General features: G+C 41.6%; 1 protein-coding gene across 3 annotated transcripts in view; it reads left to right on the top strand.

Annotated features, from left to right (window-relative positions):
- Nucleotides 1-903: 903 nt before the first annotated feature.
- LOC124136789 (transcription factor CP2-like) overlaps nucleotides 904-27,106 on the top strand; it is a 35,084-nt gene continuing 8,881 nt past the window's right edge. Inside the window, exons 1-12 of one of the 3 annotated variants that reach the window (XM_048380583.1) lie at nucleotides 904-1,002; nucleotides 12,881-13,096; nucleotides 14,829-14,879; nucleotides 17,111-17,187; nucleotides 18,251-18,318; nucleotides 18,585-18,690; nucleotides 20,801-21,051; nucleotides 22,073-22,141; nucleotides 22,641-22,682; nucleotides 23,280-23,392; nucleotides 23,886-24,003; nucleotides 26,360-26,453. In XM_048380583.1, coding sequence (XP_048236540.1) covers nucleotides 983-1,002; nucleotides 12,881-13,096; nucleotides 14,829-14,879; nucleotides 17,111-17,187; nucleotides 18,251-18,318; nucleotides 18,585-18,690; nucleotides 20,801-21,051; nucleotides 22,073-22,141; nucleotides 22,641-22,682; nucleotides 23,280-23,392; nucleotides 23,886-24,003; nucleotides 26,360-26,453 — 1,225 coding nt within the window. In that variant the 5' untranslated portion in view covers nucleotides 904-982. Of the gene's footprint in view, nucleotides 1,003-9,005; nucleotides 9,119-12,880; nucleotides 13,097-14,828; nucleotides 14,880-17,110; nucleotides 17,188-18,250; nucleotides 18,319-18,584; nucleotides 18,691-20,800; nucleotides 21,052-22,072; nucleotides 22,142-22,640; nucleotides 22,683-23,279; nucleotides 23,393-23,885; nucleotides 24,004-26,359; nucleotides 26,454-27,106 lie in introns of those variants that run through there. The other 2 variants (XM_048380581.1, XM_048380582.1) reach the window with 2 other exon arrangements.

The raw sequence follows: 27,106 nt of genomic DNA, 5'->3' as shown, positions 1-27,106 counted from the left end.
GTCGCGTGACATCGGGCTCGATCGTTGACCAAGCAATGACATAATTAGTTTACAAAATGGTATTCTTCAAGAAGCATTCTATTTATACGACATCCGTGCCAAAATGAAATAAAACATGCTTTATTAAGTGGTATTTAATGTAAATAATCAGAGGATATTGTCGTAAATTATGTGTAAATCTGCTTTATGGTAAAATGTATACTATCTGGTAATCGACTAATTCAATTGACTCTTGTTCAAAATAACACCATACACTACGCGTTTTAGTAGATGATATAGTGTACAATACAATCGTAAAAAATCATGTGGTTAATTGATTTACATATCACATTCTAATACGCGACAATTACAACAGTGAAGTTAGAGTTGGTGTCAATTTCTTTCCTCACTCACCGTGCGCGAACCACCGTTTTAAAAACACAATCATTTCGATCTGTTGTTGTGTGGGCGTTGTAACATGCTCGCAGAGAAAAGTGGAAAGTAATGATTATGGAACAAATAAATCCACCACCACGTGGCCACATTTAAATGAAACTTTTCGAAAAATGAGTTGTAAATATTGCACCAAATTACGCTAAATTGACTGCTATTTCTGTATGTAAATATATAAATATTTGTTGAATATTTATATATAATGGCGACCGCGTATGGCAATGATGAACCAACCGAATGACAGTAACTTTCCTCTCTATTGATTTGATAAGACAGTATACTGAACGTAGAGAACATCGCAACACATTATATATTTTTTCAATATTTATATAAGTAAGACCATTATATGGATTGTGTGAAAAGAAATCTGTTTGATGGTCCATATTAAAATGGCACGTATCCCTGCTGATACTGTTCAAACGAAGCCTTCTCGTTTCCATTCCCAGTAACAGTAGTAGTTTGGTATATAGTATCACATTCATCACCCGCCATATCTGTGGACTTGTAGAAGATATTGGAAGCTATCCGTTTGTTAATTTTACGCTTCCAGATGATTCGTTCTCCAGATGGGTAAGTCCAAGATGTTGCGGAAGGACACTTTGTTGTTTTGATGCACAGAATGCCAGCTGTTAGACTCTAGTGCTGTCGCGGAGAACGTGTTCTGGCGATCAGTAAAGGTGTGGTGATGTCTGTATTTTGCTGTCAGTGTTGTCGTGATCCTAGTGACATCGCCTTGCAGTTGACACTGTGTGTGTCGTTATTCTCGTCTGAACGATCACATGTATCCGTGACTGTTCTTTATTATGTAAATTTGTCCCGATCAATTCCGATCAATTCTAATCAATCAGAAATCAAATCAACATGAACAATGTCACTCCCCTCCCAGCATTTTAACAATATTTGTGAAGTTTCTATCGATAATATATTTTAGAATAGTATTGCCTGGATCATAAGCAACTGTCATTTATAATCAATTTATTGACTAGCGTTGTATCTTTCATTGTACGTACCCTGTGGCCAGCATGGTCAGATTCTAGTCAATCAAGCAAGTTATGAGTATTGCCATCTGGTAGTCGCAGTACCATGGAAGACCAGCAAGACTTTAAAAGTGATCCGACAGATTGGAATCTAAGTCCAAGCTCACCTCAACACCAGAACAACACTGGTTTGTGTGCAGCAATGTCTGATCACACAGAGGCTATGTGACAACATTGGCCTGCTTTGATCTTTATGTTGCATCAAACTTTCCATGGAAGATGTTGTAAAAATATGTTTGAAGAGAGGTGCCAACACACCTCCCCATGTCACAGTATTTCCTACGTTAACCATACTCCACTCGGTCTGTTCATGCACTTATATGATGATAACAACAATATTTCAGGTAGACCTTCCACAAGTAACACTATCATGTCCTATTAGTTTAGGGGAGGTAACTCCATATTGAAATGGTGCACTCTGATTTCAATGCACTCTTCACATTGACTGTTTTGATTATTCTTGAGAGGAAATTGTTTGCGTTGTGATTAGGAAAAAGAAGTTGACAAAGTAGATCAATTCGGGACACACTTACTGCAGAGTGTAATGTTTACTTATTTTTTATATAACAACTAACAAGCTTGTTATTTGATAATGACACCATATGCTCATAATATTCATGAACACTAGGGCTTTTACGATTCCCTCGTGTATTCAGTGAATCAAACCGTATCCATTCATGAATTGAATTACGGTAGTTATTTGTGGTCACAAGAAGCAAATATTTACGAAAAAAATTAAAGAGAGTGTTTTTATACTACAAATATCAATAAGAACTATTTATATGCATACATAGATTTCTTCGAAGTCAACACACTTATATATTTAATTTGACAGAAATGTGGTCACTGGTCACTGTCACATTCTAGCAGCTACTAGTACCTGGATAAGTGAAGTATATAAATGTAGGCTAGTGGCTATCTTCAGCATGATAGTGAAGCAGTCGTTGAGATAGCCAATGCTAAAAGTTACTGGAATCAAATACCACAGGAACCCCAAGCCCCTGAGGCGGTGGGTTAGCCTCCAGGTTAAAAGCATTCACTTGTCACGCCAAAGACCCGGGTTCGATTCCCCACATGGGTACAATGTGTGAAGCCCATTTTGGTGTCCCCCTGCCGTGATATTGCTGGAATATTGCTGAAAGCGGCGTAAAACCATACTCACTCACTCACCCAAGCCCCCTCCTCCTCCCCCCTATTTCAAACTCTGCACTCCTACTGAATTGTAATGTCTGTCATGAAGCATGTGTGCCCAGTCGTTTTTGTTGGGAAGATTCGTGTGACACAACCTTCAACCCTCACGATGCCCTTGTCATTGAACTACCCTACCTGTGAAGCAGTTGTCATTGAACTACCCTACCTGTGAAGCCCTTGTCATTGAACTACCCTACCTGTGAAGCCCTTGTCATTGAACTACCCTACCTGTGAAGCCCTTGTCATTGAACTACCCTACCTGTGAAGCAGTTGTCATTGAACTACCCTACCTGTGAAGCCCTTGTCATTGAACTACCCTACCTGTGAAGCAGTTGTCATTGAACTACCCTACCTGTGAAGCCCTTGTCATTGAACTACCCTACCTGTGAAGCAGTTGTCATTGAACTACCCTACCTGTGAAGCCCTTGTCATTGAACTACCCTACCTGTGAAGCAGTTGTCATTGAACTACCCTACCTGTGAAGCCCTTGTCATTGAACTACCCTACCTGTGAAGCCCTTGTCATTGAACTACCCTACCTGTGAAGCAGTTGTCATTGAACTACCCTACCTGTGAAGCCCTTGTCATTGAACTACCCTACCTGTGAAGCCCTTGTCATTGAACTACCCTACCTGTAAAGCAGTCTTTATAATAATCAAGTCCAGACCACCATCATAAAGTCATGTGAAGAAGGCGTTCGACCTTGAGTCAGAAGGTCAGCAGTTGGAATTCTATCACAGGAATTGGACATTTTATGGCCGTGTCAAACATGTTTGCACTGGCAACAGAGCTTGAGATAAGCTGCGTATTAGCGTGAAATAATCATTAAATCAACTGAAATATGCAAACAAATCAAATCCTAGCGTATCAAATACTATAAATATGCTATTGAAATATTATTAATGCATATATTATAACTATTAGATAAAACAATTGTGTATATATACAACTGTTAGATAAAATGATTGTGTATCAGCTGATTGCCAAATTCACTTACTGACAGTCACATTCGGAATAGATTCTGTGACAAACTTACTGGTAGATGCCAATTGAAAAGCATGTCGTGCCTAGTCAATGTACATGTTGTATCTTAATTAGTCGCTGATTGGTAATTAAAACAATAGCGCCTTTCTTACAATGCTAGGTTTTGCTGACAAAAAATGGCTTCCCGGAGGGAGCCACAAGCAGATGCAGACAGGTATACGACTATTCACATAGTTTTAAATGATTTACAGGGAATGTTACGAAACAGGTTTTAAGTCTCAAATGTCAGGAAACAGATGGGTAAAAAAAATTGAATACCCTCTAAAACTTGTGGATACTCAATCAAAATCAAATCCTGGGTAAAATACCCAAATAACCAAAAGCTTACCTTTAGCTCTGGCAGAATGAAAATGGTTGTCAAAGTATGTTGTATTCCACTTTTAAATTGCTTAAGGGTCAGCAGAATCTTTCAGACAATTAAAAAACCACAGTCACACCTGATTACTTGGATGGATTCATACACCTTGCAGAGCTCCAGATAACTTTTTGAACAATTGAATTTTTACCCTCTGATTTCGATTTTAATTGGGTTATTACAATTTTCATTGGGTAACCAATATTTTTTCACTCATCTATTCATCACTCTAATGGGTTTTTCACAAATTAATGAACATTTTAAGATTTAAAAAAAATAAAATAATGTTTTAGATGTATTTAACTGTTGTACATATATATCATGATATATGCTTGACTCGGAAAGTATATTAGCTCGTAATTGTGTTTCAGAAATGAGCTCATTTTTACACATGCTGGAAAAGCTTCATTGGGTATTTACTTTCATTCATTTTCATTTCATTCATGCGTTTCTGCACGCAAGTTAATTGAAAGTAATTGGGTTTTGAATATTTTTGGGAGGTATTTTACGCAAATACGCTGCTTATCTGCAGCTCTGACCCTGCTTGATTGAAGGCATCATCTGGAAATCAAGATGGTTTGAAAGTTTTGTGATCAGACCAATTGTACAGTGAAGCTTGTGCAGACAGCAGGGGTTGATTGACCTGCTGGCCCGTCATCCCATAGCCGGTTAAAATTACAAAGGGCTTGCTGAAATGCAAAGTGGATGACCCACCTTGCTAGTCAAAGTTTCACATCTTCTCTTCGTATGTTACACTTTTTTTAAATTTGAACATCTCGGTAGAATAACAACCAGCCACCATTTTGTAGTTTTACGGACAACATCTTTATTTGCTCATAAATCACCACACAATGAGACAAGTGAAAGACAAGGGTAACAAGGGTTTGCTACTAACGTGGCTATATCCCCCGCCCCTGTTGCAGAATTTATGACATAATTAAATCTAAACAAACCCTAACCTTTTTTAACAAAGGTGGAACTTGTCATGGAAATTGTAAAAAAAAAGATGAGTTTGAAACCTAAGTCCATCTTGTTGCCATGGAAACGTAAAAAATAAAAATTTCAAAAATTTCTCAATAGCAAAAGGCACCAGTTCAGCATGTACCTGACAGACCTGCAAAGTTTGATGAAAAAATATTGAACGGTTTATGAGTTATGCTCCGGAAACGAAACGTGACGGACGGACGGACGGACGGACGGAGCCCGTTTCTATACCCCCCGCCAACTTCGTCAAATATATTAGAAGCTATTTATAAGTTAAACCTTGAACTAGTAAAACTGGTTTTGAACTATATTCAATCATGATAATATTCTTTTCATGTCACAACAAGTGTTGCTGTTTATGATGTTATAGTTATTAAACTGTCCCACTGCCTGATTGTAATGTCATGAGTGGTTATGCTATTGTCAGTTGAAACTTGAATGTGAGAATGGAGCAGGATGGGAGCTGTGACACAGGTGCTGAAGTCAGCTGGGGCAGCTCCTCGGAGGGTTTTAGTGAATTGGGATTACAAGCAATCGAGTATGTTTGATTTTAGTTTAATTGTATATACTGATTGGTCAAGATGTGTATTTTGTGTGCTCTGCAATGGCAATACACTCCCTTGCTGATGGCATTTTTTAATACACTGTAAGATTTGGGGATACCACTTTTTGTTCAAGGATGGATCATTCCCCACTGTATTTCGGGAATATTCTGCAGAAATGCCTACTTGGTGCAGAAATGTACCTATCTTGCAGAAAACTATTTTTTGTGCAGAATGTGTGCAGAATTTTGCTTTGTTCTACTGCAGAATAGGTAATAATAGTCGTACTGCAGTACACTGCAGAATTTTATCATGCGAGGCGAAAGTTGCTTTTTTTAAACATGCAAAAGTTGCAATGGCTTACTGAAACAAACAGTAGTTATTTGAAGTGTGCATTGTATTCATCAATCATTTCAAACAATTTTTTTAGGTGTTTGTGTTACATGGAAAAAAATATCCTTACAAATGTTTTTGTAAACATTATACCTTTTGAAAAATGGTTTAGTGAAATCAACATCCTGACTTAGTTTTGCAGGGAGGTTGACTTTTTTTATTATTGCTTACTGATTGTGCATGTCTGTTTGTTTATACCAGTTATCACCAGATTTACTTCATAAGCTATTGAACTTTGATCAGTTTATATGGAAAATGTCTGCCACAAGTCAAACAGGTGAAAAACTAGGAAATTCAGTGATTTTGACACAAAACGCTGTGTACACAAAAATGGCGCATGCAGTAAAATTTTAAGGTTAAATCAGTATTTAAAATATCGGTCATAGCTTCCACGCACCCGGCTACCCATAAACTTCACCCCCCATCCCCCAGACACAAGGACAACTGTCACAAGGGTGCAATGTCTGACCCTTTCCCCATGTTGAAGCATGAAAAAAAACTTACATTGTACTTCCTTACCTTTTTTTGAAAAAACCCAAACCAACATTTCAAACTTTAAGACGTACAACATCTAACATGTATATCCCTGTGTTCGGACCTTAAAGAAACATTCATAGTTTTCTCGCTAATCACATGAACAACTGTAAAACATCTCACTCTCTTATAAAAGACTACTTTATCTTAGAACAAGCCATCATCTGAATGTTTGCAATTCCTGTGTGACATCGTTATAGTGCAAGTATTTGTGATAGAAAACATATGATGTCTGATAACCTATGATCCGACGATAATATTGTGTTATGAACAAACATAGAGCCATGAAAGGCATAACGCTGAAAAATCTGATTGAAAAGAGGACAACATGTGTACTGTGAATTCTCAGAATGACACAAAACTTTATGAGACATTGAGAGCATTTTATTGGTCATTAAAATCGATACTGTAAGTAGGAATAATCCTTACTATTTACTTTTTAATCATAAATTACGAAACATGTGACACCTTGCTTAGCATTTCTATTGGTCAAATTCCCACAACTTAACAAACCATCTGTCAAATTGAAAACATCCGGGGTAGAATAGGTCTTCAGCAACCCACGTTTGCCGTAAAAGGCAATTATGCATGTCGTAAGAGGCGACTAACAGGATCGGGTGGTCAGGTTCACTGACTTGGTTGATGTATGTCATCGTGGTCCAATTATTTACAGACCCCCGTCCTATAGCTAGAATATTGCTGAGTGCGGCATTGAACAACAAACAAACCAAGCTTGTAGGGGGCAACTATGATGGATTTGGTGGTCAAACTAATGACTTCGATGTTTTGTACACAACAGCTTGGTATGCTCATAACATCAACCACTGGCTTGTCTTGCCAAGACTTGATATTTTACAGGCTACCATGTTGTCAGGGTTAGAACAACAACTCATAAGCTTTACTACCCTAGGTGAGAAATTATGTAATTTTAAAACAATGGTGAAATTTGCACTAGCCCACATTCTGTGCGATCTGATACATATGATGATACCTTGACTACAATCCGATACGTATCACGATACATGCATGTGCTCTTATCTGTGCGCTGAAGACCTGGGTTCGATTCCCCACATGGGTACAATGTGAGAAGCCCATTTCTGGTGTCCCCCGCCATGATATTGCTGGAATATTGCTTAAAGCGGCGTAAAACCATACTCATTCACTCTTATCTGTGGTGTGGAAGCCATCTTTTTCATAGACAGGATGACCAAATACCTTGCACACTGACGTTTTACAGTTGGCAGTGTCTAGTATGACGCAATGGATGAAAATATTACGTTTTACCACTAATGTGCACTATTCCCGTTTAAGACGTAATAAGCGCCCAGAGCGCTCTCAAAATTAGTTGAAAGATAAATTTTGTGGTTTATGCTGACAGCCTGAAATGTTATATACGACAGATATATTTTTCCAGAATTTAATTGCCCATAATTAAGTGTGCATATAACACACAAGTGCATATTATACGCAAATAAATAAATCTTGAATACATTGATCAATCGGGAGGGGTGCTAATTGAGATTGTTCAATAGCAAATATATCAGCAATTAACGCCGTGGGCGCTTATTACGTTGAATACGGTAATTAGTGTTTGGCGTAACAGATATTTAAGCAGACAGTTAAGGCGAGAATCAATATTTATTGCTTTGTGTGTGACTGTGATCAATACTTGTATTGAGGAGTAAAATATCGCGATCTGTTGATAGATAGGTGCATCATCCCACTACTCGCCCACAGTAACATCCAAACAGTTAACAGTTATGTGGGAGAGGAGGTAATGATTTCATTGTAATGCATCAGAGCTCTAGATAAGCTTTTGCTTATTGGGTATTTTACCCAGGGGTTTGATTTTGATTGGGTATTCACAAGTTTTAGAGGGTATTCAAAAACTATTTACCCACCTGTTTCTTGACATTTGGGTATTTTTAACTTGTAAACCTGTTTCGTAACAATCCCTGTCAATCATTTCGAACTATATGAATAGAAGTAATTCCGTCTGCGTCTGCGTTTTTGTTTGTAAAACCAAGCATTGTAAAAATGGCACTATATCTTTAATCACCAATCAGCGACTGTTTAATATACAACTTTACATCATGTACATTGTGCGATGTGCTTTTCAATTGCCATCGATCAGTATGTTTCTTGCACAAGCTTTATTGAATATTGGTTGATACACAATCATTTTATATAACAGTTGTAGTATACACATTAATTTTATTTCAATAGCGTATTTATAGTTTTTCTTGCGTATTTGATACGCTAGGTTTTGATTTGTTTATTTAATAAATATTATTTTATGCAAATATGCAGCTTATCTCGAGCACTGATGCTTCCAACATTCTAAGTATAGAAATGCTCCAACGTTTGTGTGTGACCAGAAGGCATTACAGTAATCCAAGGTGATCTGTCTCGGTGTACATTAATGTATGAGCAGGTGCCCTCTCTATCATGAGTCGGTCTCAGTGACCCTGGGCCTTGGTTTACAATGCCAAGCCACCCATGTGGAGCTGCTTGGCTTGTGTGGAGCTGCATGGAGCCGTGTTACTCGGGAATGGAGGGGCTCCTGTGGGGGTCTGCCCCCTGGAGTATGAAGCACCGTCTCAACTGGTGAGAATGACGCTGAAGTGATGTGTCTGTTGTTGTTTGACATTCGTGGTGAGGTTCACGGTGCATGTATTCAGCATGTCCCTGGAAACTGTAAGTGCTGCTATAGCCTGGATCCAAATCGGAGTTAACTGTGGCAGTGTGACTCTGACTTACCTGGGTTAAAGGAGAACCTGTACATACGTCTGTTTGTTCCTGGACACCCAGGTACCTGTGTATGTCTGTTCCAGACACCCCATGTATGTCTGTCTGTTCAAGGACACCTCATGTATGTCTGTCTGTTCCAGGACACCCCATGTATGTATGTCTGTCTGTTCCAGGACACCTCATGTATGTATGTCTGTCTGTTCTCGGACACCTCATGTGTGTCTGTCTGTTCAAGGACACCTCATGTGTGTCTGTCTGTTCCAGGACACCCCATGTATGTATGTCTGTTCCAGGACACCCCATGTATGTATGTCTGTCTGTTCCAGGACACCCCATGTATGTATGTCTGTCTGTTCCAGGACACCCCATGTATGTATGTCTGTCTGTTCCAGGACACCCCATGTATGTATGTCTGTCTGTTCCAGTACACCCCATGTATGTATGTCTGTCTGTTCCAGGACACCCCATGTATGTATGTCTGTCTGTTCCAGGACACCCCATGTATGTCTGTCTGTCTGTTCCAGGACACCCCATGTATGTCTGTCTGTCTGTTCCAGGACACCCCATGTATGTATGTCTGTCTGTTCCAGGACACCTCATGTATGTATGTCTGTCTGTTCCAGGACACCTCATGTATGTATGTCTGTCTGTTCCAGGACACCCCATGTATGTCTGTCTGTCTGTTCCAGGACACCTCATGTATGTATGTATGTCTGTCTGTTCCAGGACACCTCATGTATGTATGTCTGTCTGTCTGTTCCAGGACACCTCATGTATGTATGTCTGTCTGTTCCAGGACACCCCATGTATGTATGTCTGTCTGTTCCAGGACACCTCATGTATGTATGTCTGTCTGTTCCAGGACACCCCATGTATGTATGTCTGTCTGTTCTCGGACACCTCATGTATGTATGTCTGTCTGTTCCAGGACACCTCATGTATGTATGTCTGTCTGTTCCAGGACACCCCATGTATGTATGTCTGTCTGTTCCAGGACACCCCATGTATGTCTGTCTGTCTGTTCCAGGACACCTCATGTATGTATGTCTGTCTGTTCCAGGACACCCCATGTATGTCTGTCTGTCTGTTCCAGGACACCTCATGTATGTATGTCTGTCTGTTCCAGGACACCCCATGTATGTATGTCTGTCTGTTCTCGGACACCTCATGTATGTATGTCTGTCTGTTCCAGGACACCTCATGTATGTATGTCTGTCTGTTCCAGGACACCCCATGTATGTATGTCTGTCTGTTCTCGGACACCTCATGTATGTATGTCTGTCTGTCTGTTCCAGGACACCTCATGTATGTCTGTCTGTCTGTCTGTTCCAGGACACCCCATGTATGTATGTGTGTCTGTTCCAGGACACCCCATGTATGTCTGTCTGTCTGTTCCAGGACACCTCATGTATGTATGTCTGTCTGTTCCAGGACACCCCATGTATGTCTGTCTGTCTGTTCCAGGACACCTCATGTATGTATGTCTGTCTGTTCCAGGACACCCCATGTATGTATGTCTGTCTGTTCTCGGACACCTCATGTATGTATGTCTGTCTGTTCCAGGACACCTCATGTATGTATGTCTGTCTGTTCCAGGACACCCCATGTATGTATGTCTGTCTGTTCTCGGACACCTCATGTATGTATGTCTGTCTGTCTGTTCCAGGACACCTCATGTATGTCTGTCTGTCTGTCTGTTCCAGGACACCCCATGTATGTATGTGTGTCTGTTCCAGGACACCCCATGTATGTATGTCTGTCTGTTCCAGGACACCTCATGTATGTATGTCTGTCTGTTCCAGGACACCTCATGTATGTATGTCTGTCTGTTCCAGGACACCCCATGTATGTCTGTCTGTCTCTTCCAGGACACCCCATGTATGTATGTCTGTCTGTTCCAGGACACCTCATGTATGTATGTCTGTCTGTTCTCGGACACCTCATGTATGTCTGTCTGTTCAAGGACACCTCATGTCTGTCTGTCTGTTCCAGGACACCTCATGTATGTCTGTCTGTTCCAGTACACCCCATGTATGTATGTCTGTCTGTTCAAGGACACCTCATGTATGTCTGTCTGTTCCAGGACACCCCATGTATGTATGTCTGTCTGTTCCAGGACACCCCATGTATGTATGTCTGTCTGTTCCAGGACACCTCATGTATGTATGTCTGTCTGTTCCAGGACACCCCATGTATGTTTGTCTGTCTGTTCCAGGACACCTCATGTATGTATGTCTGTCTTTTCCAGGACACCCCATGTATGTATGTCTGTCTTTTCTCGGACACCTCATGTATGTATGTCTGTCTGTCTGTTCCAGGACACCTCATGTATGTCTGTCTGTCTGTTCCAGGACACCCCATGTATGTATGTCTGTCTGTTCCAGGACACCCCATGTATGTATGTCTGTCTGTTCCAGGACACCTCATGTATGTATGTCTGTCTGTTCCAGGACACCTCATGTATGTATGTCTGTCTGTTCCAGGACACCCCATGTATGTATGTCTGTCTGTTCCAGGACACCTCATGTATGTATGTCTGTCTGTTCCAGGACACCTCATGTATGTATGTCTGTCTGTTCCAGGACACCCCATGTATGTCTGTCTGTCTGTTCCAGGACACCCCATGTATGTATGTCTGTCTGTTCCAGGACACCTCATGTATGTATGTCTGTCTGTTCTCGGGCACCTCATGTATGTCTGTCTGTTCAAGGACACCTCATGTCTGTCTGTCTGTTCCAGGACACCTCATGTATGTCTGTCTGTCTGTTCCAGGACACCCCATGTATGTATGTCTGTCTGTTCCAGGACACCCCATGTATGTCTGTCTGTCTGTTCCAGGACACCCCATGTATGTATGTCTGTCTGTTCCAGGACACCCCATGTATGTCTGTCTGTCTGTTCCAGGACACCTCATGTATGTATGTCTGTCTGTTCTCGGACACCTCATGTGTGTCTGTCTGTCTGTTACAGGACACCCCATGTATGTCTGTCTGTTCCAGGACACCGCATGTATGTCTGTCTGTTCCAGGACACCCCATGTATGTCTGTCTGTCTGTTCCAGTACACCCCATGTATGTATGTCTGTCTGTTCCAGGACACCTCATGTATGTATGTCTGTCTGTTCTCGGACACCTCATGTATGTCTGTCTGTCTGTTACAGGACACCGCATGTATGTCTGTCTGTTCCAGGACACCCCATGTATGTCTGTCTGTCTGTTCCAGGACACCTCATGTATGTATGTCTGTCTGTTCTCGGACACCTCATGTGTGTCTGTCTGTTCCAGGACACCCCATGTATGTCTGTCTGTTCCAGGACACCTCATGTATGTCTGTCTGTTCCAGGACACCTCATGTATGTCTGTCTGTTCTCGGACACCTCATGTATGTCTGTCTGTTCCAGGACACCTCATGTATGTATGTCTGTTCCAGGACACCCCATGTATGTCTGTCTGTCTGTCTGTTCCAGGACACCCCATGTATGTCTGTTTGTCTGTCTGTCTGTTCCAGGACACCCCATGTATGTCTGTCTGTCTGTCTGTCTGTCTGTTCCAGGACACCTCATGTATGTATGTCTGTCTGTTCCAGGACACCCCATGTATGTATGTCTGTCTGTTCCAGGACACCCCATGCGCTGTCCTTCACCTGGAATGACGAGACCGGGGCGGGGGCTGGAAAGAGGACCAAGACGTCCCACACCAGCTCCCACTCCACCACCAGCACCACCAACACCACCAGCCTCAGCTCCTGGGACATCGACGGGGGACTTGCTGCTGACTTTGACGGATCACTGTCAGGCCTGGGAACGGAGTTGGGGACCTCTAGCTACAACATGAGGTGGGGAGTCATAACATTACACTTATATTACTTTCCTAACTGAAGTCTAGTCCAAAATTGTTTGAGCCTCATAGCCCGAACATGGCTCTAGCATCTTTTGAGTTGAGTCTTTTGTCATCATATGGACAATTATAAGCTGAGCTTTCTGAAGCAGACAGAAATTTCTGAGGTTTCTGACTAGTGGTAGAAATCACAGACTGAAACTGCAGTTTTATTTTATTTATTTCTTCAGGCATAAAATTATTTGCTTTCACCAAACATGATGAATTCAAACATGTCAATAAGATGTTTGCCTGCAGACTGATAATGAAAGCAGTGGAATCGGTCAAACCCTCATCTGGATTTCTGTATATTTTGGTATTTATTATGTAATCAAGTGAAAACTGTCTCATTCGGAATTTTCACACTGCAGAGTCCTCAAGTAAAATGTTGAACAATAGACAGAAAATACTGTAAAATGTGAAATTAATGCGTCTCCAAAAGAATGCGATCGCTGGCCCCTAGCCAAAAATGCGACTCAATATGCCAAAAATGCGACACCCCCTCCTCTCAAGCATCAGTTGATTTATTTCTAAACAAAATGTCCTCTGTCAGGTTTACAGGAGAATCCTCACCTTAATCCAACCTTACATTAATCAAATCACACACCAAATAGCACCGCGTATTAGCGCTGAGTAGAGTACTTCAGCTAAAACAATATGTGCGCGCTTGCTCGTGTCGGCCTTTGATGCAGTCGCAAAGAGCAAAGACACCGTGTTGGGTGGCGTCTGTCCTGACTTACAGGTGTGATCAGTGATGACATGAGTGAGTAGAATGCTTGTCTTGACCCCAGCAGTGACAATTCACAGGATGTAATTAGTGTTTGAATGACATTGTTTATAGACTTGTAACACGTGCTGCTCAATAAACAGTGATGTGGAATACATAGTTGTTTGTTTTCAGCGTATGTCTAAGTTGGTATTTCTGCTATCCAAAACGTCTTATTGTTGATATAAATGCGATGTTTTATAATGCGAGCAAAGACCACTCGCATTTTTCGCATTTAATTCACGCTCGCGTTAATATCAAGATTTACAGTATGTCATGCAATGGGCAGTTTGGTGCTCCCTTATCTGGATGAGCTTTACCAGTTATGTAAGTTGTCAGACAAATCTCACGCCTGCCATATCAGCGGAACAGACCAAAGCGATCTTAGCCCTAAGGTGATCGTAGCTCTCAACCTTAACACAGACTTACGACAGTCGTAGCCCTAAGGTGATCGTAGCTCTCAACCTTAACACAGACTTACGACAGTCGTAGCGCAAAGGTTGTTTTGTACAACAGCACACTGGTGTTTGCAGCAGAGACTGGTACTCCTGACAATGGCCTTGACTCAGCGGTAACGCTGCATTGGTGATAGGGGCAGTTGGTAGCCTAAGGGGCAGTGGTTAAAGCGTTCGCTCTTCACGCTGAAGGAAGGGGTCCATTCCACATATGTGTGAAGCTCATTTCTTGTGTTTTGGGTGCTGTGATATTGCTGGAATAATGCTGAATGGTGTCAAACCATACTCACTCACCCATTGATGATAGAACGGTATTCAAGCCATGAGTCTAGTAACTTTGTTGTTTGAGGATAACTGAGAGCAGTTTCTAGAATGATGTTCGCAATCACACATACATGTACAGTCCATGTTAACACAGCTGCATTTGAACAAGAAAAGCAACTCACACTAAAGAATGATTTCTGTTACAGCGAAGCTCTCCTGGCTCTTCCAGTGTTTAAACAAGAAAATCTTGAAAGCGGGTAAGTCGTAAAGTAATTCTGTATCACGAGTTCCTAGTGATAGGGGTGGAATAATCATCTGTCCTGCCATGATAGGGGTGGAATAATCATGTTTCTCTTTGCCATGAGAGGGGTGGAATAATCATCTGTTTTTCCATGAAATGACAGGTGAGGAATAATCATCTGTTTCTCGGTGCCATGATGGGGGTGGAATAATCAACTGTTTCTCCGTGCCATGATAGGGGTGGAATAATCATGTTTCTCTTTGCCATGGTAGGGGTGGAATAATCATGTTTCCCTTTGCCATGATAGGGGTGGAATAATCATCTGTTTCTCCCCGCAATGATAGGGGTGGAATAATCAACTGTTTCTCCGTGCCATGATAAGGGTGGAATAATCAACTGTTTCTCTCTGCCATGGTAGGGGTTGAATAATCATGTTTCTCTTTGCCATGTAAGGGGTGGAATAATCATGTGTTTCTCCCTGCCATGATAGGGATGGAATAATCGTCGGTTTCTCCCTGTCTTGATAAGGGTAGACTATTGCTACAAGCAGGTCCTGTCTAGGTTTGAGGTTGCAATGATGAGTAGAGTAAGCATGAACTGTTACATTGATCTACATGAGATTAAGATCAAACTTGGAACATATCAACCTGTTTCTCAGTGAAAGAATGTATCAATCATCCTTTAGTTGGGTATGTAGTCTGAAAAGTTCTTGAGTGTATAAGGTCAAGGTTAGTGAAGGTTAAAAGTAAATCATGTGTGCCAATTTTGCTGTTGAATTTCTGTTTATGTTGGGGGTGCCCCAGTCGTATAACGTGCTGTGATTCACTGTGCAGAGTTGCATCCCTTGGGCACGCCAGGAACCTATGATTGTGGGTTCGAATCCTGGTTTGCCCTGATTATATTTCTAGGTTTGTCAGCACCATACCCGTGCTTGTGGGTGTCACCGAAGTGGTAAACGTCTGAGACCTGCATCACTTCGGGCTTTCCTCCCACATTAAGCTGACACACGGTTTTATAACTGGAATACTGTTAAAAGCAGCGTCAAACCCAACTCACTCACTCACTCACTCACTTACTTTCTGTTGTGAGAAGTCAGTAAACCATATGACGTTCATATTAAAGCATGTAGAGGCGTTGCAGTTCTAGTTTTAAGTTTCTGCCCCACAGAGACATGTGGTTTAGGCTGTGTCAATGTGAGGTTGTATCGTAGAAGAACACAGTTAGCGATATGAGACCGGAAGTGGTGGTATGTAATGATTTTTAAGGATTTAGAGAAATGGCAGCAAATGATGAACTTTTGATTGTTCTTTCCAACATGTTTCTATTAAGGATGGCTACAAAGATAAATAATTGGAATTATCGTCGATGGGATGAAATATTAATGATTATGGATATGAAACTGTTGTCATTGATAATAACTCCCATAAACTATTTGTGATTAAATAAAGTTCAGGTTTACCGACACAGACTTCAGTAATGTCAATTATCGAAGATGGAAAGCAACTGTTTTTGTTATATCACAAATGTCGACAAAGTAATCCATGCATGAATGTGTCACTGCTCACTAGTGGCGTGAAACCTGTTGATTTCTTTCAGGACTTTCTTGCATATTTGCTGAAAGTTTCTTCTCTGATATTTATTGATAATTGACTGATATATATTTAGCGATTATCAATCTGTATGATAGCCAGCCCTAGTTTCTATTGATTACAGCATTGTGTCAGGACCTGTCTGGGCTGGGAATAGTTCAGAAAAAGGTGTATAACCACGCTCTATCTGACTCTCAGTTTCTGATATACGATTAAAAACAGTTACATTTTTTACTTATTCTGCATTACTTCTTAATGCATTCACTGCTTACCTTACAACAACAAAAGACAGCGCTCAGCGATGGTCTTGGGTGAAAAAAAGATGTTTCTGTTTTCAATCAACTCCTGCTTTTTGCATGGACCATCAGTGCTGTCATGTGACCTTGATGACAAGTCACCTTCTTCACATCACTGTCTGTCACGTAACAGCAAGGACATCTCTCAGCTGAGCTCTTCAAATTGGATTTGTTTAGACCCTTAACTCTAAATCATATCTGCGATGGGTGATATATTTTTTCCATATTACCTTTACTATCTTGTGTATCGCTGAGCGCTCTTTTGTTGTTGTATGGTAAGCAGTGAATGCATTAAGGAGTAATGCAGATTTAGTTTACAAATATAAAAAAATATCACGATTTTAATAAATTTATTTTGACAGGTTTCAGTATATTCTTGGAGCTGCAACTTCACCAGCTGTTAAGATGAATGAAGAGACACTCACCTATCTAAATCAGGGTAAGTTGTGGGGGGATAATGTCTTCCTCACCCTGTCAGTACACACCCCTCCAGGGGGAACACAGATTGAAGCTTATCCCGGGCACTTTAACATGTGTTGCTTGTTGTAGGAAGTGACAAAATTGGACAGGTTCAGTTACTTGTTTCATTGCATTTCATCCTCCCCCGACAGTGGTCATCTTCCTGAGGCAAGGGAATTAACTGACTTATGGAGTCCAGTTTCCACTCTTGCCGAACTGTACTGGTATTATGGAGTTACATTTTGGCTGGACTAACGAGTCTATGCCTAGTCAAATCAAAATCGCGCAATGAAATTGAAATCCGTTTCATAAACTGTCATGCAGATTTCGGTGGATTGCAGGATTTGCAAAGCATGTCCACCGCCAACTCGTTGTAGACAGAAATCTTTCAAAACTATTCTTATTTTTAGTCAAGGTGCTCACATGATTTGATGCACTTCGCGATGTAAGACCCGTTTTATCACAATAGAGATCTTCATTATCTATCAGATCGTCTTGACTGGGCGCCGACAGTTTGTTTGAAGAAAATGCAAGTGATATGAGAGGTGGAATCTGATTGGTCCATAGGAGAGGAATAGAAGGGACATAACTCATAATAGCCACTGGTGGCGCTACAATCGAGCCCAGGAATTCCAGCCTAGTTCGGCAAGGGTGGAAATTAGACTTTTGTTATCAGTTAACTCTCTTGCCTCGGGGAGATGGACTGTCGGGGGTGTTGGTCATAATCATAATATCAACCACTGGTTTGTCTAGTCCAGGCTTGAACAATTACAGGCAGCCTTGAAATAACCAAAATGTTGCTGACTGGTGTGCAACAACTGAATACTTTTCTGTCATCATCGTTGTTGTTTTTTGACAATTATGTGGAAATATTTGCAACATCATCACCACCATCATCATCATCATTGTCGTCGTCATCATCGTCGTTATCGTCATCATCATCATCATCATCATCATCGTCTTCATCATCATCGTCATCGTCATTGTTGTCGTCATCATTGTCGTCATCATCATCAGATGTAATACTATATATTTTGTTCCAGGCCAGTCTTATGAGATCAAGTTGAAGAAACTTGGAGATTTGTCTGAATACCAAGGAAAATTCCTCAGAGTAAGAAACTCACTTTTTTTTACCATTATCATGATTAAAGGCAGGTTACAACATCCATGTTTCTTTTATTTTGAAACAGAGTTGACTTCATGATTTCCATTTGTGTTATCCCAGAAGCTGAAGTAAGTGCTTAGTGAAGGTACTGACAAGAAGTGGGATTCCATAACTAACTCATGTTTCCCCCAAACACTTGTTAAATTGAGTTCATCAAATTCCTAAATTTAATTAATTCAAATAAAACACATTGTATTACATGTTATTTTCAGAGTCAGGTTAAAGTGCTGTTCCATGAACGCCGGTTACAGTACATGGAGAAAGAACAGATCGAAGCCTGGAAGAGGAACAGACCAGGGGAGAGAATTCTAGATATTGGTGGGTTGTCTCCCCTTAGCAGAGTGCACTGTAGAGTATTTTTAACTCTTTCAACACCGCAGGCCGGTTATCCGGCCAAGCCGTAGTCACGTCAAAATAGTACTATATTTTTATGGACCTACCTGTAATATCATTCATTTATTAAATCTATCACATTTCACAATGTCTGAAATACATATTCCATTTCAATTTAACATTTTTTATCGTTAAATTAAAAAATTATTCACTATTTCCCGCGATGTTATTGAAAATAAAATTCTCGGACACACATTTCGACAACGGGTCCACATCGAACACGTCAAAGAGGAAAAATAAAGACGTTTTAAACAAATCTTTAAATATATTATACAAAGTAATATATAAAATCAACAAAAAATATATCTAAAAGTAATCAAACTTACATCTAAGTTATTATTTTCGTCTTTTCGTGCGATCGCGTGTAATGTAAGTCAAAGGACATCTCGGCTTTCGTCGCCTTGAATTCTCGGCTCGGACACGATGTTTAATGCAAAAATATATGCATGAAAAATCTTTGTCACAGCTCGTAACCTAGCACGATACATTCACGAAGTTCCATATTTTTAATATATATCGTGATTTCCTGCTCAAAACGTTCAGAATAACACGATTTAACAAAATTCTTTCGCAAACTTCTGTAATTTATCGAACACGAGCTTGGTATCACAGCTGTAATTTGATTGGCTGCCTTAGGTCACGTGCTCAAAATTGACCAATCACGAAACTTGTAGCAGATTTCAGCAAGAAAGCGTCATTAGAAACCAATTTTAATCCAATGAAATCGCTTGTTATAACTACGAAAAAAACCAGTCGATGTTACGAGCGTGTAGATGAAGCAATAAGCTTTCCAGCGATGTGTCATATGCCATTCTTCGACGAACGTGTTATTCATACGAAACCTCGAAAACGGGGGTATTTCTTCATTTTACTGAGCGGACAGTCGCTGTTATCTGGAAATGGGTGATGACAGAGACTATTTATAATTCTTTTTAAAATGATTTTCCAATAACGTAAACAATGAAAATAAAATAGAAATAGGTACGTGGATATTATGAAATCAAATATTTGCCGAAAATCGTCAAGTTTTCGCTTCCTTGGTCCTTAATCTGGATGTTAACAACGTGTTAGCGTACATTTTTTATTTACAACGAATTTAATTAAGTTGTAAATGCATTATTTTAAATAATGTGAAAAACATAACTTTCATATTTATAAACCATAGGATCAGACCTTTCAAATGGTGTATAACATGTAGTAGCAAATATATTTTACAAGCAGGTATTTTCTTTGATAAATGTTGACTTCATCTATCACACAAGAGCCTCTGGGAACTCGGTGTCCCAGCAGTAAACACTTCTGGTTGACTGGTGTTGAAAGAGTTAATACAGTAATTCCTTTTGCCAGACACAGTTTATGGATTCAGGTGTCAAGTGTTGTGGCACCAAATATGTGTGAGCTGCCATTATAGGAAAGTGTTTATTTTTCAAAGAATTGTGAATTGTGTAATGTGGAATTACATAATGAAAGACCTGTGAATACCTGGGGTAGATTAGGTCTTCAGCAACCCATGCTTGCTGTAAAAGGCGACTATGCTTGTCGTAAGAGGCGATTAATGGGATCGGGTGGTCAGACTCCCTGACTTAGTTGATGCATGTCATTGTATCCCAATTGCGTGGATCGATGCTCATCACATCTATCACTGGATTGTCTGGTCGAGACTTGATTATTTACAGACAGCTGTCATATAGCTGGAGTATTGCTGAGTGCGACATTAAACAAAAAACAAACAAAAACATAATGAAAACCTCTCCTATGATGGGAGGCAACTCTTTCTCCAAGAAGTTGCAAGAGGGCTGCTTGGGATTAAAGCGTTCGCTCCTCATGGCAAATGCCCGGGTTTAATTCCCCACATGGGTACAATGTGTGAAGCCCATTTCTGGTGTCTCCCGTTGTGATATTGCTTGAAAGCAGCCAAAGACATTACTCCTCACTCATCTTACATCAGCTGACAAGTTGTGATATTCTTGAAAATTTGTTCACGGCAGAATGAAGACCAGCTCGCTCATGTATTCACTCTTTTGGTTGATTTCAGATGTTCCTCTCTCGTACGCGTTAATTGATATGAATCTGGACGCTGTTCGGTTGAATCAGACAGAGTTTATCTGGGACCCCACGAAGGAGACGGGGGTCTACATCCGGGTGCACTGCATCAGCACTGAGTTCACGGCAAAGAAGCATGGCGGGGAGAAGGGCGTCCCCTTCAGGATCCAGGTGGAAACCTACTCCAATGGCCCCGATTCAAAATTATTACATTGTGCATCCTGTCAAGTGAAAGTTTTTAAGGTGAGGTGTCAATCTTTGTGATCTCATGGGGAGCCGGGTTAGGTCTCCAGCACTCTGTTGCTTTGATAGGTGACAAGACAGTTGTCAGAATGTGTGTCTTGTAAGAGCGTGGTATTACCAGTACACTGGTATATTGTGGTGCAAATCATCAGCTATACTGATTGCGATACGTTTGTAAATGTAGCAATATATTAGGGCAAATATAACTAAATATATTTATGTGTTCTAAATCAATATGGTGACGGAAAATAGTATCTTTCTTATACAACTTGCCTCTGACAATCTTTTTATCAATTAGCGTGGACACATTGCGACTATGAAGCTCCTCATAGCGATAGCTCGTCTGTGGAGCTCTCTATACCGAGAGTAAACGAAGGTGTCACGCGCTGGGAAGGAGGTTGCGCTTCCATGTGACAGTATTATCTCTCTTGATCGTTGCTGGGATACAAAATGTAAATTGGCAATATATTGCAATGAGTATCGCAATACAGGTTTAAGTATGGCAATATATCATGATATATTGCAATACAAAATCCAGGTTAATACACGGCCCTAGTGTCTTGGTAGAAGCCGATTCATCCTACTGGGCCTCCACTGAGGGGTCTGGTCCAGATGGGATTAGTCACAGGCCGCTAGGATCACTCAGTAACTGTATTTTAAAAGAGGCAGAGATGGACCAGGGGTCTTAAAGCACATAAGCTCACTCTGCAGAGTTGTCTCCCTTAGCAACCAGCATCCTCCGCCATGGGTTCCAATTCCACTTCGCCAAGTTTAGGATCCTTGGTCAGTCCGCATGTGTTTGTTGGTTACATGCCTGTATCACTTGGCCTTTGACACCTCGCAAGCTGTGACCTGACTGAAATACTGTTAACGAGAGGTAACCCAACTCACTCCAGTGAACCCCTGAAAGTGATGGAGGATAACAATTCTCAAAAGCCCCCCCTTCCTGCTGGGAAATCTCTCGCTGCTTCATGCTTCTCAATGACACCATCAATACTCTACAGTTTGGATCTATTTTCAGCCCAAGGGCGCAGACAGAAAACACAAGACAGATCGGGAAAAGATGGAGAAGAGATCAGAGGCAGAAAAAGTATGTAAATATTATTTTGACAATATTCCTGAAATCAGTGTCCAGCAATTTCTCTGTTATGTTCTTTGAAATTGGCACTAGCATTAGAAATTGGCACTAGTCCTATAGTCTTTGCCAAATGCCCAATAGTAAAGGCATAACGACTAGTAGAAATTTGCCGTTTTAAAGGGTTTTGCCACATGTTATCATTATAAGGACTAGTGGTCTAAAGCTGTTAGTTTCTAATGCTGCTAGAACCATACTCACAGCCTCACAGTTAACCTTTGTCTGGTCCATGCCGACAGTTAACCTTTGTCTGGTCCATGCTGACAGTTAACCTTTGTCTGGTCCATGCTCATAGTTAACCTTTGTCTGGTCCATGCTGACAGTTAATCTTTGTCTGGTCCATGCTCACAGTTAACCTTTGTCTGTTTCAAGCTTGATGACATATCCACAACCTAATGTATGGGTTATATTGCGGTCAGAATTCATTTACTCATCCTGTTCCGTCTCATTCCAGGAAAAATTTCAACCATCATATGAGTGCACAGTTCTAACAGAGGTGAGCTGGAGACCATTGTGTTTGATGCTGTCTCATGTTTCCCCATCTGATGTACAGGGACCACCAGCTACCATGAACTTTACATTGAAGTGTATCAAGTCTGTAGTTCATGCTCTCAGTGAGGGTTGTCTTTGTTACGAGGGCGGTCGCGTAGCCTGGTGGTTAAAGTGTTCACCTGCCACGTCCAAGACCCAGGTTCGATTCCCTACATGGGTACAATGTGTGAAGCCTGTTTCTGGTGTCCCCCGCCGATATATTGCTGGAATATTGCTAAAAGCGGAAAAAAACCACAACTCACACACTCACTCTTTGTTAAAACTTATTGTTTACAAAATGCATATTTGTTATTCCAGAACTAATAAGACATGAGACTTCATTTTAGATATCGGCAGTTTCTGATATTGGATGTTTTTTTCTGCTGCTCTGAAGGCAGCCAAGTTTGAAATGGTTTGGGTAGTAATATGTTACTTTGATGTTTGGAGAGGTCTGCGATGTGTAGGGTTGTGTGGTAACGGTCGAGGTTATAGATGAAATGAAATCAGTGTTAAAACCTGACAAGTAGCGGTGTGATGCAGGGTATGTGTGTTGATGCTGCAGGTGCCCTTAGACCAAGTACTGGCAGCGCAGGCTTCTCAGTTGTTGAAGTCTCCCACCAACATCTCACCCAGTGTGTGTTCCATCACTACCGTCCCCAGCACGCCAGACCCTCCGTGAGTACAAACTCAGCATTTGGAATAGGCCAGTCTGAACCGTGTCCCAATTACGTAGATCGATGCTAATGTTGTCAATCACTGGATTGTCTGGTCCAAACTTGATATTTACAGACCACCGTCATATAGCTGGAATATTGCTGAGTGTGGCCTTAAACGACAGACAATAGGCCAGTCTTGCCTGAATCCCTGGGGAGCCTTTGGCAGAACAAGTCCCCAGGTGCTTGTTGTAAGAGGCATCTCTATGGATCATATGGTCTGCAGGTGCTTGTAAGGGCATTTAAATGGATCTTATAATCTGTAGGTGCTTGTTGTAAGAGGCATCTCTATGGATCAGATTAAACAATGACATGATTGATAAAACTTCTGTATTGGACCATGGATTACTGGCATTAGTGTATCTGTAAATTTGCATGTTGACAATTTTGAGTGGGAGAGCTGCAGTTGTCATTTTTCCCTACCATGTCATTAAGTTTTTGCTGTTTTCCTTCAGGACGCCGGTACAACCGCTGAGCCCATCACCTGCCACCCCATCACCCCCCACTCACCTCCCCCCACGCATCACCACCCCACAGGTGCTCACACCAGAGGCAGACCAGACCACCACGGGGGTAAGTAGCGGGGCTTTGTTCCACAAATCGATCGTAGAGCTAAGACAATCGTAACTCCCATACTTTAACATAGACTTACGACTGTCGTAGTGCTACGATCGCCTTGTGGAAAAGGGCCCTGGACAGTCAATAAGTTAATCTTTTTGTCAAGGTTGGTATGGGATTGGTCAGTTATTTGGGGGAGTTTATCGTAGACTAATAATTGTGAAGATTTTTCTTTTTCCAATAGGCCACATATTTTATATTTTCGTTTCACGGGCCCGCCATCCCTTCTGACAAACCGCCAGTCCAAGCAATAAATTCAACATGAAAACATGTATTTTTATTATGGTTCCCTGGTAAAATAGTCCCTCTTGAACAAAAAAACTTGTGATGATGTTTTCATGAGTCAAGAGCACACTTTTTTCCAAAGAAGTACAGCTGTGTAGAGGAGGGGATGCATAAAACCATGATCAGTACTAACTGTGGACCACATTATTGTGTTGTCTTTGTTGTGCACTCACCCTGCTGACCATGCATTGCACCCAAGACTAAATTTAATGTAAAGATATTTTTGAAGTTGCTAATTATTTTTATTTTTATTTTGATCAACCTTGTGTGGAGAAGCTGGAATAAATGCATGAAACATTAAGTTAAAAAGGTGTAGCCTAACTAACATTTTGAAGATTGTTTTATCGAGAGTTAAAATATGACTCTTGACTTGTGCTTCATGACAAATAATTTTAAGAACAGCTTCGACAAGCATTGCTGGGGCTTTCTCACAGTCAAAACTGAACACAGTAAATCCTAGAAGTGTGTACTCATAACAAGCACTAACTAATAAATTACTCCGTCAAGTAAATGATTAATTTTCACATATTGTTATTGGGTACCGTCTTCTCTGCTGTCAGAACCCGTTCTTGCCCATGTCCTGGACAGCATATGTCAAAGCAGGGAGAGGGATTTGTTGAGGGGGGATAGTGGGAGGCTGTTGAGGGGGGATAGTGGGAGGCTGTTGAGGGGGGATAGTGGGAGGCTGTTGAGGGGGGATAGTGGGAGGCTGTTGATGAGGGATAGTGGGAGGCTGTTGAGGGGGGATAATGGGAGGCTGTTGATGGGGGATAGTTGGAGGCTGTTGAGGGGGATAGTTGGAGGCTGTTGAGGGGGGATAGTTGAGGGGGATAGTGCTAGGTTGTTGAGGGGGGATAGTGGGAGGCTGTTGAGGGGGGATAGTGGGAGGCTGTTGAGGGGGGATAGTGGGAGGCTGTTGATGGGGGATAGTTGGAGGCTGTTGAGGGGTATAGTGGGAGGCTGTTTAGGGGGGATAGTTGGAGGCTGTTGAGGGGGGATAGTTGGAGGCTGTTGAGGGGGATAGTGCTAGGTTGTTGAGGGGGGATAGTGGGAGGCTGTTGAGGGGGGATAGTTGGAGGCTGTTGAGGGGTATAGTGGGAGGCTGTTGAGGGGGGATAGTTGGAGGCTGTTGAGGGGGGATAGTTGGAGGCTGTTGAGGGGGATAGTGCTAGGTTGTTGAGGGGGGATAGTGGGAGGCTGTTGAGGGGGGATAGTTGGAGGCTGTTGAGGGGTATAGTGGGAGGCTGTTGAGGGGGGATAGTTGGAGGCTGTTGAGGGGTGGATAGTGCTAGATTGTTGAGGGGGGATAGTGGGAGGCTGTTCAGGGGGGATAGTGGGAGGCTGTTGATGGGGGATAGTTGGAGGCTTTTGAGGGGTATAGTGGGAGGCTGTTGAGGGGGGATAGTTGGAGGCTGTTGAGGGGGGATAGTTGCAGGCTGTTGAGGGGGATAGTGCTAGGTTGTTGAGGGGGGATAGTGGGAGGCTGTTGAGGGGGGATAGTTGGAGGCTGTTGAGGGGTATAGTGGGAGGCTGTTGACGGGGGATAGTGGGAGGCTGTTGAGGGGTATAGTGGGAGGCTGTTCAGGGGGGATAGTGGGAGGCTGTTGAGGGTGGATAGTGGGAAGCTGTAGGGGTGGATAGTGGGAGGCTGTTGAGGGTGGATAGTGGGAGGCTGTAGGGGATGGATAGTGCTAGGCTATTGAGGGTGGATAGTGCTAGGCTATTGAGGGGGGATAGTGGTAGGCTGTAGGGGTGGATAGTGGGAGGCTGTAGGGGTGGATAGTGGGAGGCTGTTGAGGGGTGGATAGTGGGAGGCTGTTGAGGGTGGATAGTGCTAGGCTATTGAGGGGGGATAGTGGGAGGCTGTAGGGGTGGATAGTGGGAGGCTGTTGAGGGTGGATAGTGGGAAGCTGCTTTGTGGGAAGACAGTTATTATCTGTGACTGGTTGTGTGAACTCTTGCAGTGATGCTCACATTATCAACCACTGGTTTGACATGGCCGTTATTCGTCTCTTCTCTGTTTCAGCCCTTGCCAGGGGATTCTACATCTCAGGAAGTGGCTCGATGGCTACACTTTAACAGGTTCACAAGTTATACAAGGGTTTTTCAGAATTTCTCAGGTAAAATTTATGCTGATGTTTTTAAGTATGAGTTGGTATTTTTAACTGTTTTTGTTTCATCTTTTCGTGGCCATATGTCTGGAATAATGCTGATGCGGCGTTAAATTTAGACTCATTCACTATTTCATCTTTAATTTCTAAAATCATGTAACATTAAGTGATGGAAATGAACCATGAACTGAGATAACTGATACCTGAATGTGTCTTGGGTGGTAGTGCTCAGTGTATATTAAAGAACATAAATCATGGTTAGAACAGAAATAGTTTCTCATATGATTCTACAAGCTGAACAAGTGAACACCACTCAACACCTTGAGGTTTACAAGACTGTTCAGCTTGTTGAAACCTGTACACCCTGCTACTGATATATATACAAATTTATCATTTTGTTCTAAATACTGTTCATCAATATTTTTGCATCACCATTGTGTTTCAGTACACCACTGTGGAGACGTATTTTAGGAAATAGTACATACACGGCATTAATCTTAGTTGTAAGGACTAAATTCAATGTGATGTCCTTGCTCCAGTAACCTGTATATGTGGTATTTAGTTATGGTTAAGTTAACTGTGCCAACAAAATCGTTTGCCTGAATTCAAATAAGGATTTTTTTTAACTTATCCTATCTCACACCGTGCATTTGTTCTTTCTT

The sequence above is a fragment of the Haliotis rufescens genome, unplaced genomic scaffold (assembly GCF_023055435.1).
Source record: "Haliotis rufescens isolate VD_foot unplaced genomic scaffold, xgHalRufe1.0.p SCAF_31, whole genome shotgun sequence".
Taxonomy (NCBI): Eukaryota; Metazoa; Mollusca; class Gastropoda; order Lepetellida; family Haliotidae; genus Haliotis; species Haliotis rufescens.
The sequence above is the reverse complement of the archived record's forward strand: the minus strand, read 5'-3'. Positions and strand labels throughout refer to the sequence as shown.